Source organism: Heptranchias perlo, chromosome X (assembly GCF_035084215.1).
Source record: "Heptranchias perlo isolate sHepPer1 chromosome X, sHepPer1.hap1, whole genome shotgun sequence".
Taxonomy (NCBI): Eukaryota; Metazoa; Chordata; class Chondrichthyes; order Hexanchiformes; family Hexanchidae; genus Heptranchias; species Heptranchias perlo.
Genome location: NC_090370.1, coordinates 5,573,547 through 5,594,707, shown reverse-complemented (window position 1 = coordinate 5,594,707; position 21,161 = coordinate 5,573,547). Strand labels below are relative to the sequence as shown.

At 46.0% G+C, this 21,161-nt stretch overlaps 1 protein-coding gene across 2 annotated transcripts in view; it reads right to left on the bottom strand.

The window, feature by feature from the left end:
* LOC137307207 (receptor tyrosine-protein kinase erbB-4-like) overlaps nucleotides 1-21,161 on the bottom strand; it is a 116,692-nt gene that overhangs the window by 52,458 nt on the left and 43,073 nt on the right. For both annotated transcript variants that reach the window (XM_067976605.1, XM_067976604.1), the window contains exons 2-5: nucleotides 15,122-15,273; nucleotides 5,524-5,710; nucleotides 2,009-2,143; nucleotides 1,182-1,247 (exon numbers count right to left, since the gene is read on the bottom strand). In XM_067976605.1, the coding sequence (XP_067832706.1) occupies nucleotides 1,182-1,247; nucleotides 2,009-2,143; nucleotides 5,524-5,710; nucleotides 15,122-15,273 (540 nt within the window). The remainder of the gene's footprint in view (nucleotides 1-1,181; nucleotides 1,248-2,008; nucleotides 2,144-5,523; nucleotides 5,711-15,121; nucleotides 15,274-21,161) is intronic.

Genomic DNA, 21,161 nt, shown 5'->3' with positions numbered 1-21,161 from the left:
TTAGTGATGTTAGTTGAGGGAGGATTATTGTCCAGGAGACTGGGCGAACTCCTTTCTCTTCTCTGAATTGTAAACAATTTTACAACACCAAGTTATAGTCCAGCAATTTTATTTTAAATTCACAAGCTTTCGGAGATTTCCTCCTTCCTCAGGTAAATGTTCAGGAGCTCCTTGAAGCCTACGCATTTATACATATAGAACAATACATGGTGTTTACAGACTGCCCCTGCAACTGCCCGTTGCCAAGGCAATCACCGTGTTCAGACAGAGAGGTGTCACCTGCAGAACCCCCGAATACACATTCAACAAAAAAACAAACAGGGAAAAAAAAGAGAAAAAAAAACAGAGAGAGGCAGAAACATTTGTTATCTGTTTTTAATATAATGGGTCATAACTTCTCTGAATAGTACCATTGGGATCTTTCACATCTATCTGAACAGGTAGATGGGGCTTCAGTTTAACAGCTAATCCAAAAATAACACCTCTGACAGTGCAGCACTTCAACAGTACTGCATTCAAGAATCAACCTAGAGTATGCACTCAAGTCTTGGAGTGAAGCTTGAAACCACAACCTTCTGATTCAGACCCGAGCCAAGCTGACACTAATTTATAATTATAACTAATTTGATTTTTGTGTGTCTGCAAAGACTTGGCATGTTTATAAATACCCCTTTCATGTTGGGGTAATGCGACACCCTTGATTGTGAGCGAATCATTTCGACACTGATGGTTTCAACCTGAGGCACGCTGCTTGTATCATCTAATCAAATGATGACAACAGCCATTGGAACAAACCATGTGAAAAGGGTAAGCAAAACCATTTGGACATCATGGAACTATCTAATAGTTATGAAAAGTCACATTTTTAAGTATGCTGGTGAATCAGGGAATTACTGGAAATACTTTTCAGAATTCTTATATTTTGACATGAACGAGCACTAGAAAACAAGGGGAGCTAGCACTCTCCAACATGTCCTGTCGTGTTTTTTTAAATTATCCTAAATGTTGCTATGGTGCATCCACTGCAATCTTCTGTTAATATCCTGCCTGTACTGCACAGAAGTCACCAGTTCTCGCAGTCTAAATCAATGAATTGTACTCTTCCTTGTCTGTCCATTTTCTGTATCTCACTAGCAGTACTGTAACAATACATTCAGCAGTAACATAGACAATGAACTTACAAGTCTGACAGTCATCCTCTCCAGGGCCCCAGCAATGTCCATTACAAGATGCATGACACTTAGCACCTGAAAAACAGGAAATACATCAGCACTGTGGGAAACACAGATACAGTTGATCTAACTAAACCGATTGCACATAAAGGTAATTGCCTTTAATTTTGGGACTCCTGGCTTTGATCTGCAAAGTGTATGGGGTGAGGTACTGCAGCCATACCCTGGCTTTGTAATTAGCTGTGGGATCCGCCAATGCCAGGTTAGGGGGTGGGACCTGGGCAAAATGGAGGCCTGAGAAGAATCACAACGAATAAATCTTTTAATGATCATCCAAACCCACCGTCTGAACAGAGAACAGGAGCCAGCTAGAGGGAAACACCAAGGGACAGCTCAGTCAAGCTGAAACCTCCCCCCAGTTAAATAGTGCAGGGGAAGGCCTCAGACCAGCAATGTATCTGAACCCCACGTCTCGCAATTTAATTGGTCTCACTGTCCCTGGGCTGGAAGGAGACAAAATCAGTGTGTGTAAACATCAGGTGAGAGCAGGATTACTTCTGACGCTTCTGTGATGCATCCACGGTTGCATAGCCTGCCTTTCATCCAGATTCACACACGAAAAATGGCCATTTTGGCAAGGCACTGGAGGGCATAGTGCCCACAGAAGTGTACAACAGCCGGAGTCAGTGCCTTCAGGAAAGGAAGGGAGGAAAATTGGAGGAGAAAACATACACACCGAACATTAGGGCCTACGTCTTTAACAAAGGACCAGCTTATTGTGCAAATTTATGAAAGTCCCAAGCTGGTGGCCCCAGCTGAATGGATATTATACTTACAGCCTTTTATAGCATCCTTTGTCTCATTGAAGTCCAATTTCTCCTTTGAGTTGTGAAGGATATCATCCCAGTTAATGGCCTCTGTGTGACACAGGAACTTGTTGGTTTCTAAATACACGCCTCCCACTAGAATCTCTAAACAGAAGAACAGAAAAGGAGGGGACGTTTAGCAAAGAAATGATTAATTATCCAACGAAAGTGGAAATCCAGGAACGTGAGAGGGTGGGACAGGGAGGATTCAATCAAATGTTAGCATTTACATTCGGGACAAATGCAGGGAACGAATGCTAATGCAGTCAAATTCTAATAAACGTTGACCTCAAAATATTACATGTGGATAAAGGTTTCTACAAACTACAGATACTTTTTTTAAGTCAATTTGAACTATCTATACACCATAGCACTTTACATAGAGTTACGTAGAATTTACAGCACAGAAACAGGCCATTCGGCCCAACTGGTCTATCCTGGTGTTTATACTCCACACGAGCCTCCTCCCTCCCTACTTCATCTCACCCTATCAGCATATCCTTCTATTCCTTTCTCCCTCATATTGCCCCTTAAAGGCTTTAGTTATTTGTCTTTCGATTCAAACAACATTTCTTTTCAAATACCCTAAAATCCTGTGTAAAACTCATTCTTCCTTGAGTGTTGGTTATTTGGTTAAAAGAAAAGAAAGATCTCCCCCAAATGGCTCAGTGGGTAAATGCACCACCCACTGTGGTAAAAAGAAAAACGTGCATTTATCTAGTGCCTTATAACTTATCTCCAAAAAGTCTCAAAGAATTTCACATCCAATAAATGACTTTGAAGTGCAGTGACTGCTGTTATGTAGGCAAATACGACCCCATAAACAGCCCCGCAGACCAGAAAAGTCCCAGGTTCAATTACCTTTAATGAAGAAAAACGCCCCAAGGCGCCTCACGGAGACCTACGGAAAAGGTGGATGCCGAGCCAAAGGAGGAGAGATTAGGAGGAGTGACCAAAAGCTGGATGAAAGAAGTGGGTTCAGGAGGGTCTTAAAGAAGGAGGGGGCGGTGGAAGGGTTTAGGGAGGAATTCTAGAGAGTGGGATCTTGGAGAGGAGAGCTCGGGGGGGGGGGGGGGGGAGAAACTGTCCTTGGGTTCCAGACATGTCATTTATTCTAATATGTACAGAGGCTATGTGATAGCCAACATTTGGTGGCATTACAAGCTGCAAAGGCAGCCCAGCCCTGAAAGGAATGAGCACGGGAGGGTGGGGGGAATATTTGTCAATGTCTGTAGCTACATAAACACACAAACATAAGGACTTGATCCCTAAATACGATTACTCACCACTTGCATTAATGTGGTACTTCTTGCCTTAATCTTTTAAGTAGGGATCTTTGTAATTGCCACAATGTGCCACCAGGTGAATGTCTCACAGGAGTCGGTCTACACTACAGGGGGCTGGAGGCAGCAATCTAGGGATAAAGGCTCTTTCCAAGGAGCTGGTAAAAGAATACAATTTAAGTCCTCTTTACACAATGACAGGAGTGCTATTGAAGGCCACCCTGAAGTGTAAATGACCACACACTAGTGACAATGGAGGCACCAATACCTTGCTGTAGTTGGGGGGTTTCACTAAGTACCTCTGACTATAAGTGCCAGCGACAGTGAAGCTAAACAACTACAAGTGGTGACACTTTGCTTCGGTTCCATCATTCTGATTCTGAGCACTGATGGGCTAATCTCTCAACCCACCTGTACTGACCAACAGCTTACTTTCACCACGTGTCCAGTTGCTTTAAAGCCTCATTCATGCATGTGCAGTCTCCTGTTGCTAAATTTGCCCTGCAGTGTAACGAAGGTGATGGGGCCCTACAGGAACTGGCTCCATTACTGAGCCACTTCCACTGGAAGCACGCTTGTAAAGAGGATGTTAATGGTGACCTTGATAACGGCAGTGCAATTCAAGGCATTTACTCTGCAGCAACACTGAAGGTGAGCTCTCTTAATGGTCCAGTGGAAAGTACGGAGCCATTTGACCTGAAAGTTTCCAGGTTCAATTTCTGGTTTGTGCTGAGAGCACAAATCTCAACCTGGGTACCAACTGGGGCATTACAATTAGCCCCTGGCCCTGGGCTAGGAAGAGGAAAATCAGCCAGGGTTCTCACCATTTAGCAAACCCCTGCTGCAAAGTGCGCATGTGTGGGCATCGGATGAGGACAGAATCAGGCTCAAGTGTGATGCCTCCATGGTGGAACAACCTGCTGACACAGACTGTCTAGGCTCAAACACATGAGAAATGGCCACTTGGATGAGGTACCAGAGGGTGCCTGGCACCTGTGCAAGCAATGCCTTCAGGAGAGGAGGGGAGAAAACTTGGGGGGGGGGGGGGTAGGGGGGGTTGGGGGAAATAGCAAAAAACCTTCAGGGTGGCTGTCTGCTCGCTGACAGAGCAGAGCGCAGCATTGACCAGGCCTCTCCTGTTTTCTGGCTTATTTTGTGAAGTTTGGCTCCAGTCCTGCTCCTCAGCTGAAAATCAGGTTTGACAGAAACTGTGCTTTTCTCACTGACTCATTGCAAAAGTCACAACAAATAAATCTTTTAATGACACCTGTCAAGGATCATCCAAACCCACGTATTTAGAAGCAAATCGGAGCCAACTGGCAGGAAGCACTAAGAGACACATTAAGAAAGGCACAAAGCTGAAAGTCTTTTTTCCACCTGGTTAAATTGTGAGGAAGAGGGCCTCAGATCTGAAACATACCTGAACCCCCCCCCCACCCACCCTTTCTCAATTTAATTGGCCTCGCTATCTCAGGATTGGGAGGGGGAAATTAGACTAGGTATCCCGTGAGGACAAGATCGGGCTCAGCTATGATGCTTCCTGTGGTTGAATAGCTTGCCGACTCTCACTCTGTATGTTCACACTGGTAGGCCTGTGGAACTCTACCCCAGCAAAAGGCACTCCCTTCAGAAGAGGAGAAAAGTGCAAAGAAAACAGGGATAGGTCACAATGTTTGCAAAGGCGCCAAGGGCACTGAAAGTCCTTGGGTGGGGGCTTTGCCGAGTGCCCCAGTGATAAAGTATTAATGCTGAATAAGGTAAATGCCACCCACTGTGGTCTCTTTCCATCAGGTCCATCATCTTGACTCTGGCCATCGGCAAGCTAATCTCTCAGCTTGAATTCACTCACTTATACAGACTGTCTTCCAACCCCAGGAAAGTCCCAGTCAGATTTTCAACATGGTGAACACAATTTTGAACTAACTGCATGTGTAGTTGTTTTGCAGCCATATTTGCAACCTCTGCGGCTGCACACGCATAAGATGTCCCATTGTTGCCAAGTCCGCCTCCTAGTATAAATGGGTTGATTTGTTCCGACAGTAACCAACACAATTACAGCCCCAAAATTGTGCCATTGCCCTCTGGTGCTGAAATGTCCAGTTATAAAGGGGTAATTTAAGTCTTGCCCTTTGTGCATTGTACTCAGTTATCCTCCCAGCAGCTCCTCTCGCTCCCACCCACCCATCATTGCAATGATCCTACCTGTTAGCTGTTTAAGTCCAAGCTGTTTCAGCCCATGAACTCCATCTTTCCGGTAATTGAGAATCACTGAGAGCGCATACTTGTCGTCGTAGAGCATTGTACCGCGGATAATTCGTAGATTTTCTAAAGGAAGATACTCAAACTGATTCAGTGCCACCAGCACGTATCCAGTCACCTCCCGGATCGACTGCGTGGGGGAGAAAGCAAAATTAGATCAGCATAAGGGGTACACCATGACATAAATACAGAAATCTTGCATTTAATAAGAAAAATTCAGCGCCCCAATGGCTCAGTTGGTAAATGCACGGCCCAGTGTGAAGCTGAACCATGAGGACTTCAAGGTTCATTCCCTGATCTGCGCTGAGTTAACTGATCTCAGGGGGGCACCCAGGAAGAGTGCTATAATTGGCCTCAGTCTGGCCTGGATTAAGCGGGGGGAGGGGGGAGGGGGGGGAAATCAGCCAGGGTTCCCGCTTCTGATCACTATCCAGTGACCCCTACTGACAAGTGTGTGGATGTCGGTCACAATCGTGTTCGGCAATGGTACTCTCACACTAAGATTTTCCGATCAGCGTTAAAATAACAATAATCAGAAATCTAGGTCGGACTGTCTAAGCTCACACAAGGGGGCAAGGTACCAGAGGGCAGCCAGCACCTGTAGAACTGCAAGGAATCAGTGTCTTCAAAAGAGAAGAGAAAACTGGAGGGGCAAAAAAAAAACTTTGTTTAGTTTGCAATGTCCTGAGCTTCCCCGATTTGTTTGTACTGTAATCACTGCCTAACCACGTGAACGGCTGATCGCAAACCTTTTCTTTCTTCAGTTTCTTTGGTGAATTTTTTGTGTTCAAGGTGAGGTTCTCTGTGTGCTGAGCAATGGGTCAATTTTTTCACTTCTGTTACTCGGTATTAGCATCAGCATCAAGCACTCCAAGGGCAGGTGCAGCATGGGTTAGATACAGAGTAAAGCTCTCTCTACACTGTCCCATCAAACACTCCCAGGGCAGGTACAGGGTTAGATACAGAGTAAAGCTCCCTCTGCACTGTCCCATCAAACACTCCCAGGGCAGGTGCAGCATGGGTTAGATACAGAGTAAAGCTCTCTCTACACTGTCCCATCAAACACTCCCAGGGCAGGTACAGCACAGGTTAAATACAGAGTAAAGCTCCCTCTACACTGTCCCATCAAACACTCCCAGGGCAGGTACAGCACGGGTTAGATACAGAGTAAAGCTCCCTCTACACTGTCCCATCAAACACTCCCAGGGCAGGTGCAGCATGGGTTAGATACAGAGTAAAGCTCGCTCTACACTGTCCCATCAAACACTCCCAGGGCAGGTACAGGGTTAGATACAGAGTAAAGCTCCCTCTACACTGTCCCATCAAACACTCCCAGGGCAGGTGCAGCATGGGTTAGATACAGAGTAAAGCTCCCTCTGCACTGTCCCATCAAACACTCCCAGGGCAGGTGCAGCATGGGTTAGATACAGAGTAAAGCTCCCTCTACACTGTCCCATCAAACACTCCCAGGGCAGGTACAGCACAGGTTAAATACAGAGTAAAGCTCCCTCTACACTGTCCCATCAAACACTCCCAGGGCAGGTACAGCACGGGTTAGATACAGAGTAAAGCTCCCTCTACACTGTCCCATCAAACACTCCCAGGGCAGGTGCAGCATGGGTTAGATACAGAGTAAAGCTCGCTCTACACTGTCCCATCAAACACTCCCAGGGCAGGTACAGGGTTAGATACAGAGTAAAGCTCCCTCTACACTGTCCCATCAAACACTCCCAGGGCAGGTGCAGCATGGGTTAGATACAGAGTAAAGCTCTCTCTACACTGTCCCATCAAACACTCCCAGGGCAGGTACAGGGTTAGATACAGAGTAAAGCTCCCTCTACACTGTCCCATCAAACACTCCCAGGGCAGGTGCAGCATGGGTTAGATACAGAGTAAAGCTCTCTCTACACTGTCCCATCAAACACTCCCAGGGCAGGTACAGCAAGTGTTAGATACAGAGTAAAGCTCTGTGTACACTCTTAATACTATGCTGCAGCCTCAGAAGAGCACACCTTACTGCGCCAATGTAAACTTTCTACTTTCTGAACACTAGGCATGCAGTCTTTGCATGAGATACCAATTTAGTGCCTTTATCTTGAGTTGTGGGAAGTTCTTTTCCTCCCAATTTTCTCCCCTTCTTTCCTCATGGAGGTACCCTCAGTATTGAAGTAAGACAGTGTCTTTACTCACAAGGCCATGAAGGGAGCCATTTTTATTGCAAGAAACCAAGTTAAAACTATCATCTGCAAATAGATTTGGGCAGAGAGAGCAGACTTTTGTCCTTTCAGTGTGGACTGCATTGTAACCCAGCTCCCAGAGGCTATGGGACAACATGCTAACTCATGGTGCCACCCAGTCTCCTGAATTTGAATCTTTCTGAACTGTAATACAACAGTAACACAAGTGTCTTATTACAGTACAACGTATCTGTCAGACCATTTATTGTGCTGCCGTGGTAGTAAATAACCCAATGTAAATATTAAACTGCACGCTGACATGCGACCCATCAGTTCCTGCAGGCACACTGAGGAGGAACAACAAGCTGAACTCAGTTACTGACGGAACCCATTTCAGGTTAATCCATGACGCCTGAAATAAAAGGCGTAAAAGTGACCTGCTCCCTGGCCTCCATCACTGAAAAAGTCACGAGGAAGTGCACGATTTTGAACACAAGCTTGTTTCACCACCCTGGAGAACCATTTTAAGTTGAAGCAAAACACAATGCAAACACAATATCAGAGAAAGAAGGAAGTTTACAGCTGGCTGTCCAGGAGGAGGCCACATCCAGTTGCCTAGAAACCTATGGGGGGTGGGGATGCTGGATTTGCATATGTATTTGTATTATCTGGCTGGCCATGAATTCCACCCAGTCAGCCTTCATGTCCAGTGTCTTGCCAGTGTAGGAGGGAAGATACAAGTATGGTCTGTTGTCACTACATTTAAAAATCTGTCTTTAGAGTTGAGGTAACCTCCGGACATGACTGCCCACCTTTTATATTCCAATAACTAACGGGTGTCTTAATAAGTCTGTCCTGGTTACCTGATGGCAGCAGTTGGAATGCTACAATTGGTCTCTGACCCGTGGGCTAGGGAAGGGGACTATCAGCTCGGATTCCTGCTCCTGATCACTATCCAGTGACTTCTGCTGGAAAGTGCACGTGTTCAGAGGTCAAGTGAAAACGGGGATCAGGCTCAGGTGTGATGTTCCCCACAGTTGAATATTTTTGCTGACACTCACTGTCAAGGTTCACAGATGAAGAATGGCCACACTAGGGTGTGCTTGGCAACCAGCAAGGCATCAGCACCTTCAGGAGAGGAGGGGAGAAAATGGAGGCAAAATTGAAAGGAAAAATAAAATTGGCTAATGATTGTTTTAGTAGCTGTTGTCAGCTTTCCAGGATCTCCTATCCAGGTATTATTTGATCTAAGACATCCTTTGGAAACGTGAAAAAATGGGCCTTCTGTGTTTGAGGCAGAGTTCGCCCTTATAAGGAGCATCTTTTCCATGGGTTTGATTCATAAGCCAACACAAGAGTCTCTGCACTTCTTGTCTCCACTCCATACATTTTTAAACGCCCGTGGCCCCGAGATGCACTAGGCACGTCGAGACAGGCAGCATCTTACCTGTGGTTTGAGATAAAGATTGTGTGTTATTCAACACTCCATATTGTGATAAATGTGGGAACATACCTGCATTTCAAATGGGAAAGCAACCTTTTCCCACAGTACGTATTGCCGCACCCGACAGGGACAATGTAGAAACTATGCAAAAAAATCTCTTATCAAAAAGACTTCATAAAACTCAATGCCGTACTTTGCATTTCTATAACACCTTATCATAGCTTCAGGACGTTCCAAAGTGCTTCACAGCCAATTAAGTACTTTCTGAAGTACAATCACTTTTGTTATGTAAGTAAATGCAGCAGCAAATGTGCACACAGCAAAGACCCACAAACAGCAAATCTGGTCTTGGCGGTGTTGGTTAAGGGAGAATATTGGCCATTCTTTGAAAAGTGCCATGTGACCTATTACATCCAACTGAAAATCTCATCTGAAGGACGGCACCTCCAACATTGCAGCTCTCCTTCAATACTGCACTGAAGTGTCAGCCTCGGCTGTGGGTTCAAGTCGCAGTGGGGATTGAACCCAGACCCTTTTCACTCAGAAACGAGAGCAAAGCTGACACTCAGCATACGTTCCACTCTGTCTGCTGAGAGAGAGTGCTCAAAGTGAAGCCTGGCAATGCTGCTTGCCAACACGGGCTGAAGTGAAAAGTGTATTATTTACAGCACTGACATCCCATGCTTTGATGCAAACATTGGAATAGTTCACACTACAGTGGATAGTGCATGTGCCACGGTGCAGACAGAGAGACAAACTGCGACAGAACACGAGAAAAGTCCCACTAAAATTCCCATGCAGTGTAGAATGGATTTTCCACTTTCTTTTAAAAACTTGTTTATCAGGGTATTAAAGAGTGGATATGAAGCAGTCTTGCTGGTACACAGATCAAAAGGTCCCAGGTTCAATCCCTGGTCTGTGTGGAGCGAGCTGATCTCAGCAGGAGTAATGATTGGGAGCTATAAATTGCCTCAGTAGCCCCTGTGGAAAAAATAATTGAATAACAGCTCCTTCTCCGGTAATCCCTGCTGGAAATTGCACGTGTGTCGATGCTGGGCGAGGAAAGGATTGAGCAGGTGTGATCCTATCCGTAGTCAAATAGCCTGCTGCCATTCACTGCCCGGTGGCCACAAAGACACCAGGACGTGCATCTCTGCAGAGTCAGGAAAAATTCAGAGACAGCAGCAGGCGCTGATTCTGGATTAGCACAGATCATGGTCCCTGTGAATCCTGAGTGAAGAATGGCAGCTGCAGAAGCCAGCTTTGGTTGGAGAGCCTCCAAGCTGTGTGTATGGGCTTCGCACATGCTGATCTTGAAGTGCTTTCATCCCAGCTGCTACGATGCAAGTTTAAAAATAGTAAACTTCTGCCTGGGAATGCCACTGCACAAAATAAGTACATTTTAAAAAGAGCATGTAATTGGATCTCCTCCTCCTCCAGAATTTTCTGAACTTCTCTCCTGAAGGGCTTCTCCGCTGTTTTCCATTTCTGTGCTCATCAGCACTCAATTTTCTGCCCATTCCCTTTAATGGATGGAAGATCATGGGTACAGAAGCAGAAAACCCCTGGCATTGACCATTCCTGGGATACCAGCAGCCCTGAGATGCCTCACCCAAGTGTCAATTTTAAATATGTGAACCTAGATAGTGATGTTGGCGAGATACCTGACTACGGAGGGCATCACAGCCAGGGCTAACTCTGTTCTCACTGGGTGGTTGCGCACAAATGCACTTTCCAGCTGGGTTACTGGATAACAGTTAGGAGCAGGAACCGCAGGTAATTTGTCCTCTCCCTAACCCAGGGGCACTGAGGCCAGTTGTAGTGCCTCACTGCTACTGCAGCGTATTTCAGCTAATACCGAACCGATGGGTGATCAAATCTAGGACTTCTGGCCTGTGCACTACACTTTAGTACTATGCTATGTGGTATTTTTACCCACTGGCCCATCATATCAGTAACATTTGAACTGGATTCAGGAATTCGGTGGTGAGCTCCCCTGAAGCATCAGTCCGTGAATGCACTTCATAGTGAGATATTGAGCAGTACAGACCTGGAAGGTCCCATATTCAATTCCTGATTGGCAGGGAGTTAGTTAATCTCAGCTGGGGCCATAGTGGGGGTGCTTCTATTTGCTTTTTTAATTGGCTCTCCACATTACCTTGAGCTGAAATTATATTGCCAAGTCTCTTAAAGTCTCCCTATTTAAATTCTGTTCCCTTCATTGTTTAATTATGGAGTTGAGTATTTCTTCAATATCCAATACTTTGCATTTGTTGGTATTAAATGCCATTTGATGCCCAGTTAGATAACAGATTTGAATCCTTCTACAAAACCCTAACTACATCTTCTGTCCCTACGGCACTCCCCATTTTAGTGTCATCTGCAAAAGTAACAAGCTCACAATTGGGTTCTGTGTCTGGGTCATTTATGTAGATAACAAACAGAGAATCAAACGACTGACCCCTGTGGTACTCCACCCACCCACCTCCCCCTCCCCCCAGTCTGCCATTACTGGCCACTTGGGAAAGTTGCTGGAGGCCAACTGGACCCATAGAACAGTACTGCAGCACGAGTCACCGTCTATCGGAGAGGAGGGGGAAATTAGACAGAAAAAAACATCGTTAGTGTGAAGGGACGGATTGTTTCTCTGCTCAAACTTCCTAGGCTTCAATGGACAGGTGAAGTGTTGTTCAGTGATGACATCGCGCCCTGTTCCGAGATGAAGCATAAAACCAGTCACATGACTGACTGAAAGCAGGCTCGTCACAGTGATGGGAAATGTTCCTCACATTTGACTCTATTTAATAAAGAATGTCTGTGCCCTGCATGTTTATTTGCCAAAATTATTTAGTTTCTCGTAGTAGGTGCAAGAGCCACAAAATCCTCAGAAAGAACCTATTTATAGTCAGTCAGTAGACAGAAAAAAACATCCAGTCAGCCCTGGATAGAAATCAATGTACTGCTGCCAAGAAGTAGAGACACTTCATCAGTTGATAAAAAAACAAGATTGAAGGGAGCAAAGTGCATCATCAGGCTTATGGCTGAACACCTCGGCCTAGAAATTCAGTTGCACCCAAAAATGGTCGTGCCTGTTCACATGGTCAAAGGAACCATGTTGAATTGGTGCTGGCAGCTGAGGCCACTTAAAGGCAGCCAGCACCTCTTAAAGGGGAGGGGCACTTTAGCTGCAGACAGCAGGGGACATTTGAAAGGAGAGAAATGGCTGCAAGAGGTCCAGGGAGGTCACCCAGGTTCTCTGATGCAGCGTTGGAGGCCCTGGTCAGGAGGAGGGAGACCCTGTTTCCCTCGGGGGGGCAGAAAGCCCTCCAGGCAACACCTCCGCCGCCAACGGGAAGAGGTCACTGAGGTTAATGCCGGGAGCTTAGCTCCCAGGACATAGCTGCAATGCTGAAAGAAATTCAATGACCTCAACAGAGTTGTCAAGGGAAGAATCTTACCTCTCTCCTCACATCTGCACCACCTGCAGACTCACTACTCACAATACTCCCCTCCCCCACTTCCCTTCACATTTCTACAATCATTGCTCCTCACTTCACCTCCTACTCACACACTCGGCACTCCTACTCTCACCGCTATTGCAATGCTCAATTCCTCACAACTTCCACACAACACATGAACTATTCGACCATCACAGGCACACTATTGCAACCCCCACATCACCACACTACATACGAACTATTCGGCACCTTCTCTAAACACCTCACAAGGATGTCACTTACATACTCCCTTCTTTCCTGCAGGAGAAGGTCGCACACAACTTGTGACAGGAAGCTGCGACCAAAGGAGGCCGAGCCTACCTGCACATCCTCTCTCCTGTAGAAGAAAACATGCTGGCCATCATGGGCAGGGGGAAGAGTCATGGCTGTGGTGACTGACAATGCTGGAGGAGATGTCATGCAGGGTTTCTTCACACCTTATCCTCTCTTTCCCTTCTTACTTCTATCTCTCTCTAAACACTGCATGACAAACTGGTAGCTGCTTTCATCAGCCAGCTATCTCTCTCTGCCCTCCCTTCACCCTAAAAGCTAACCCTTATTCCTCTTTCACTTTCAGGTGCTGAAAATGTGGACGCCCCTGTTCAGAAACACGAGGTCAGCTTTCCTGAAGATGCAACATCACTCGATCTGATCCTCACAAGCACCAGCTCAAAGACTGGCACCATGCATACTTTAGAGGGTAGGCTAGAGGAGGAGTCTTCACGTGGTGAATCACTGTCCACAAGTGTGCAGGCGCTAGGCCCAGGCTACCTTGAAGAAGGCAGATGGGCATACACCAGCTCAAAGACTGGCACCATGCATACTTTAGAGGGTAGGCGAATCAGGCACTGGGCAGACCAATTTCACAAAAGGGTCCTACAACAAGCGTATTAGTTAAATATTTTAATGAGCGTTTTAAGTAATTCCGATGCGCACCCTGGACGCCTACGGACCAGCCCGATCCAATATGGCGGGCGGCACACTTCCAGCGTGGAATGAGCGCACGCGCGCACTGCCCGCCATATTGGCCGTTTAGGCAGAAAACGGGCGCGGGGCCAACGATTTTCTAGGCGCTCATGTCTGAACTGCAGTCTTGATAGACATTTGCATTCAAGCTTCCTTCAGTTTGTCACCAATCTTAAGGAAAACTGACTTAGTGAATAGTGCAATCTACCCTGATCAAGTGAAAATTGGCAAAGGAACAGAATTCATGATATCAGTAGAAATGTCCAATGACTGGATCAATCCCTTTTGACTACGGCTACTGTAGGAGTAGGACATTAAGTATGAAGGCAGTGCAAAGAGGGCAGGAATTCCAGATTTCTTTGGTTTTATTCTCCCTCCAATTTTTACCCCTCCTCCCCTCAAGGCAGTGACTCGCTGAGTAGGATTTCACATGTGCTGGTAGACCGCCAGTACCTAACCCCAAATTGCCATTCCCCATATCTAAGCTTTGATGGTGAGTGTCAGGGAGCTATTCGATTGTGGGTGCATCACAGCCAGGCCAGACATCCGCAGACTTGTACATTTTGGATGAGGGGGTGGGGGTCACTGGACAGATCTTGCGGCCTCTCAGACCCTATGGTTATCCTGCATCTGGCAGTCAGATTGGACCCCAAATCATCTGAACTCAAACTCCGCACATCTTGGTCAATTTACGTGTGGAATTGGCTTTAGTTTAAACAAGACCCTCCTCAAGCCTGGGTTTTGCCAGTGCCAATTCATGTTGGTATAACTTGCTAGTATATTTGGAACAGAATCTCCCTTCCATAACATTTACCACCTCTCCCCACACTGCTTTTCATACCTACATGCCATTCATCAGAAATTCCAACACAATATATGACCCAAGCTCCCCAAAAAACCATGGTCTTTGATCTCAGCTGTACATTGGAAGGTGGCTCCTTGGCAGTATAGATGGCAGAGATCTAGGAGCAGACCTTCTGACTGTCCTCTCGATCAAAGTAAGTAGCACGGCATAGGGGAAAAAAATAATAATACCGTCCAAAAATAGAGGACAGCAGTAACAGTGTAGATCAGGACCCGGTGTCCAGGATAGGAGACATTGAGCTGAGAGCACCCAACAAGAGTGGGAATTCAAAAAGGCAAAAGACACCTGGAATGAGTGATCTACATTCAACAAATCTTTGACACAAATAATAAGTGTTAATCACAATTATTAATCCTGAAAATACACAACATTTTGTGTTAGTGAAAGGGCCTGAATTATACTTGCAAAGAGAAAAAAAAAAAATCGGCAACTACAAACATGATCATTGTTGTTTGAAACAGTGAACGTTTACTGGAATTCATCGAGACCATTAATATTTGCTGGGGTTGAATAAAGATGGTAATTCTTAGATTGTGAAATGCTAGAGTGAACCTCCTTTTATAGTGGACGGCTCTTTGTGCTATGTCCCTACCCTCAGGAAGGTGAGGTTTCGATTGGCATCGATGTTGGTGATCTCTAAGTTGCCCATCACAATCTCGCAGTGCGTGTACATCTTCTGCAGTTGTTGGTACTGCTGCTCCTGGCCAGAGAGTGAACTCAACTTGTTTTCTGTGCCAGCACACACTGCAAAACACAAACAAATACCTTCAGTAAACAAGAGCTTCAATTCACAGTTTCTTGCAGCCATTTTTACTGGAGGCAGCATACACATATTAGATAGAACTGCTGTATTGGGAAAGCATAAGTAGCAGCTCCTCCAGCAACCATTTTGTCCTGCTCACAGGCATTGACTCATCTACTGAGGTGGCTGTACATTTCAGTTCACAATGCACGAGTTTAGGATTAACACAAGCCATACAGTACCAGATGTGAGTAACCAGAATGTATCGTGGATAATGGAAAGCAACTCCCCCTTCCTCCGACTCACTGCAAAAGCAATCAAAAAGGCTAATGGGACATGGCTTCATCACAAAAGTTATATACGGAATATAAAAAGCAAGGAGCTGCTACTGCAGTTGTACAGAGTGCTCGTCAGACCTCATTCGGAATACTGTGTTCTGTTCTAGGTGTTCTAGGAAGGATGTACTAACTATTCTCAACCAGGGCGGTGATAGGGGAAGTACAACTGGCTTCAGTGTCCCTGGACTGGGGAGGTGAAAAATCACTCATCCTTCATGATTTTGGATGTACAAGTCCTCGGAGAAAGTCCAGTGGTGATTCACCAGGATGAAGAAATTGATCATAATGAGGAATTGGGTACATTTGGGTTATATTCCATGGAGATGAGGAGACTATGGGGTGATCTGACCAAGGTGTTTAAAATAATGAAGGGAATTGACAGTGTAGATAGGGGGAACGATTGTTCCTTCTAGTAGGGGAATCCAGAATAAGGGTAGGTAATCTTAGAATTCAGGCTGAATTGGTTAAAAGTGTATCCACAAAAAAACCTATTTCACACAAAGAGCGTGAGAATGCACTGGCCTGGAAGGCCTTAGATGCTAAGTCAATTGAAGTGTTTCAAAGTTAGACACTTACTTGGGAAAGAAGGGTATAGGAGATATGGAGAAAGGGCAGGGAATTGCGATTAGAAAGATAAAGAGCTGCCACGGCTAACAAAATAGTAAATCAGGACCGATTGGGCAAATGGCCTCTCCCTGTTCAAATAATCCTACCGTACCTGTAGGTCCTGTCCATAAAAGATGAACAGATACGTGGGTTTATACCACAACCCCCTAAACAAGCCACAACATGACTGCTTTCCAAACAGGTATTGCGTTGTGATCTCAAAATTTGGCTCATCGTTTCACCTGCTCATCTCAATCAAATAACAAATGTGAAACTACACATGGTAAAATGTGTTGGCTTGACTAACCTGTAAAGCAAACAAACAAAGTAGATTTGCATGCGGGTGATAACATTGCTGTATCTATGTTATCTCCATCAAATCATGAAGGATGAGTGATTTTTCACCTCCCCAGTCCAGGGACACTGAAGCAAGTTGTACTGCCCCTATCACCGGTTGAGAATACTTAGTTAAACATAGATTAGGGATTAAAGCTAGGAACGTCCTGGTCTGTATCGCTGAGCATCATTTACCCACTGAGCTATCGGGGAACCTGGCACTCAACTTTTCTATGGCACTGTTCATCCAGGATTGACATCCAGCACTGGGGGGATACCAATCCCCACTTGCTATAACAGCAGTTGGCTGGAGATAGAGCAGTTAGGTCTATCTCACCTGAGGGGGTATTTTCCAAAAGGCCTGGGAACCATTGACTTTTCACAGTGAAAATGATTGATCACAAGCAGTGGTGCATAAAAAATGGCCACCACTACAAGCAGCAACAGTATAAACCGACAGGTTGACAACACACACACACACACACACACACACACACACACACACAGAGTGAGGAAAATGTTCCATGCAGGGAGCAGAATATTGGGAAGTTCTAATTCCAAATTTTGTTTTCTGAGTCTCCTAGCCAACAGCGAGTCAGGATCCAAATATTTTCCCCTCCCCTGCCCGATGTTCCCCACTTTTCTCCCACTTTATTCTTGCATACAGTTCCATGGGTACTGGACACCCTCGAACACGTTGCTAAAATGGCCGTTCTTCATGTGTAAGCACATACAATGAGTACATACAGGCTATTCAACCATGGAGGGGATCCCCGCCAAACTCAATCCTGTCCTCTCACACACACTTTCCAAAAGTGGTGACTGGATAATAACCAGGAGCAGCAGATCTGTCCGACTTTGTTCCTCCTTAGACCAGGGCGCCGTGGCCTATTGTATCACTTCCACTGCTGCCCCAACTGAGAGCAGCACAGGAGGTCAAATCTGGGACTTCCTTGGTTGTATGGATTCTGCCTTTACCCACTGAGCCATGGTGGCAACATCCCAGTTATTTTAAAATGCAGCACGACTGCTTAAAAACATTATCGCTGGGGAAGGGCAGGAATTTTTTTTTTATTATTCGTTCATGGGATGTGGGCATCGCTGGCGAGGCCAGCATTAATCGCCCATCCCTAATTGCCCTTGAGAAGGTGGTGGTGAGCCTCCATCTTGAACCGCTGCAGTCTGTGTGGTGAAGGTTCTCCCACAGTGCTGTTAGGTAGGGAATTCCAGGATTTTGACCCAGCGACGATGAAGGAACAGCGATATATTTCCAAGTCGGGATGGTGTGTGACTTGGAGGGGAACGTGCAGGTGGTGTTGTTCCCATGTGCCTGCTGCTCTTGTCCTTCTAGGTGGTAGAGGTCACGGGTTTGGGAGGTGCTGTCGAAGAAGCCTTGGCGAGTTGCTGCAGTGCATCCTGTGGATGGCACACACTGCAGCCACAGTGCGCCGGTGGTGAAGGGAGTGAATGTTTAGGGTGGTGGATGGGGTGCCAATCAAGCGGGCTGCTTTGTCCTGGATAGTTTCGAGCTTCTTGAGTGTTGTTGGAGCTGCACTCATCCAGGCAAGTGGAGAGTATTCCATCACACTCCTGACTTGTGCCTTGTAGATGGTGGAAAGGCTTTGGGGAGTCAGGAGGTGAGTCACTCGCCGCAGAATACCCAGCCTCTGATCTGCTCTTGTAGCCACAGTATTTATGTGGCTGGTCCAGTTAAGTTTCTGGTCAACGGTGACCCCCAGGATGTTGATGGTGGGGGATTCAGCGATGGTAATGCCGTTGACTGTCAAGGGGAGGTGGTTAGACTCTCTCTTGTTGGAGATGGTCATTGCCTGGCACTTGTCTGCCACGAATGTTACTTGCCACTTATCAGCCCAAGCCTGGATGTTGTCCAGGTCTTGCTGCACATGGGCACGGACTGCTTCATTATCTGAGGGGTTGCGAATGGAACTGAACACTGTGCAATCATCAGCGAACATCCTCATTTCTGACCTTATGATGGAGGGAAGGTCATTGATGAAGCAGCTGAAGATGGTTGGGCCTAGGAACTCCTGCAGCAATGTCCTGGGGCTGAGATGATTGGCCTCCAACAACCACTACCATCTTCCTTTGTGCTAGGTATGACTCCAGCCACTGGAGAGTTTTCCCCGATTCCCATTGACTTCAATTTTACTAGGGCTCCTTGGTGCCACACTCGGTCAAATGCTGCCTTGATGTCAAGGGCAGTCACTCTCACCTCACCTCTGGAATTCAGCTCTTTTGTCCATGTTTGGACCAAGGCTGTAATGAGGTCTGGAGCAGAGTGGTCCCAAACTGAGCATCGGTGAGCAGGTTATTGGTGAGTAAGTGCCGCTTGATAGCACTGTCGACAACACCTTCCATCACTTTGCTGATGATTGAGAGTAGACTGATGGGACGGTATTTGGCCGGATTGGATTTATCCTGCTTTTTGTGGCCAGGACATACCTGGGCAATTTTCCACATTGTCGGGTAGATGCCAGTGTTGTAGCTGTACTGGAACAGTTTGGCTAGAGGCACAGGAAATATCACAGTAAAAAAAAAACCGTCAGATACCCACTGAACCACAGTGCAAATCTACAGGAAAATCTTGGACTAGAATGGACCTGCCCATTGGCACGAAGTTATTCTCATTACCACCAAAAAAAAACACAAAATTAGATGTTCAGCAGGAGTGTGCTCGTCCATCGAAGGGTGCGCCCTGCAGTTTTTCTTGTATATCACCTGACTCAGGAACTGGTGTGCTTGTATGTGTGAGAAAGACAGTAAACCACTGCAACATTTTTCAAAACATTTAATCAGGGCAGCCCAATGAGATTGTATCCATCACCTATCTTGGGATTCTGGGACAGTTTTCTTGGGGCACATTGGCAGGAATTAGATGCCTGCCTGGCACCTGGACTGGATGAAATACACCCTTGAATCTTCAAGGAAACCAGAGAGGCTTTGGTTAATATTTTATGGAGCTCAATAAACCCCGGAGCTGCATCTGAAGACCGGAGGTTAGCAGAAATTATCCTGATATTCAAAGCCATTCAAAACAACACTGGTGGGTTGAGGAGCTGCTATCTGAGGAGAGGATTGTGTCAACTTGTTTTTTTATTTGGGGGTGGGGTGGGGGTGAGGGGAGTATTTTTGGAGGAGGTGGGAGAGGGAGCACATGATTCAGGCCTTCAAAGTGCTGAGTGGCATCGACGATGTAGGTGTACAGGGGTTATTTGGTTTGGACTGAGTCCAGAGCTACAAGTATAAAATGAAGTCTATTTTCCTTATCACTTGGACTTGGATCAGTGATTTGTGGGGCTCAAAGGTCAGATAACAGAAAAAAATAGAAGGAAAAATAGCACAAACACTGACCATGCACTCTTGATTTAGTAGGTTCTGCACTCATTTGTAAAAGTGTTTAGATACAATACCATCACATATCATCCTCTGTGAGCAATTGATGACTACTAGTGAGAAACATCTCACCTGTTGGACATCGTGCTTTTGGGGAAGGACTAACAAACATCCTCTCTGTTGGTGATAGTGAAGATCTTCTGGCCTGTTCAGCACCCGAGTGTTAAATGGGGAGAAAGATGTAGCTTGTGAGGATGCTCACGTTTAAGGGCTCTGCAACCTCGACCTGTGCATACCTGGATTGCCAAACAGAGGACCTTGAGTTTGAAGTCCCTGGCCTGACCAGCATTCAAACTGATCTCCAGGAGTCTTTCTCCCTCTCTTGGCCAGAGCACTAGACAGGGTCTGTGGAACTTATTTTTTCTTAGGGAAGGTGGAAGAACTAGCAGGTCCAGTGCTGCACCTTCACTTCCTGTTGGGCAATAACAAAATGGCATTGACAGTGCCTATGGATGAGTCACACATCCCAAACGGTTCCACCTACACAATTACTGCAAGCCAAAATCTGGTGGGACTGGAAGTTGCCACTAATATTTAAGGTGACGGGCTATTCCAAGTTGATATAAAACAGTACAATGTATCAGGAATCAATGCATCCAAAATTCTCCCAACATGTTGAGGTGAAGCTTGTGGTGGATTTATCACCATCATCATATTTCCAATTTTCTCCCCTCTTGTTCTGAAGGGTTAAAATTCCTCGAGGATATACTGAAGATTCACTTAAATGCTCATTGACTCTTGGGAAACCCTGACCACCGACAGATAGAAGTCAGAGATGGAGTGAAGGACTTTGAGCTACAATGCTGTGCCGGTGTGGAGGCAAGACGCGATAGACAGAAAGATCAACAGGAGAAACCCCCCCAGGAACGTGGTTATGTGAGGTTTGTGGTAGACAATGTCTGTCAGTTGTCAGCCTGCATAGTCATCAACGCACCAATCTACTTATCCATATAGGCTCCCTTCATTGCTGGCACCGTCATCCTCAAGTACACAGGTCACACTTCTACTACAATACTAAATCCAGTTCTCTTATACCAGCACCAGAATCATAAACCCACAGCACACTAGATAAGGGAGCCGGATTTAGGATTATAACAAACACCTGTCTCCTACAGTCTGAGGTAAACTAGCAGCAATGTAAAAGCAGCTTTAGAGCATCTTAAAAAATAAGTAATGCTTCTGAACAAGGATTTTAG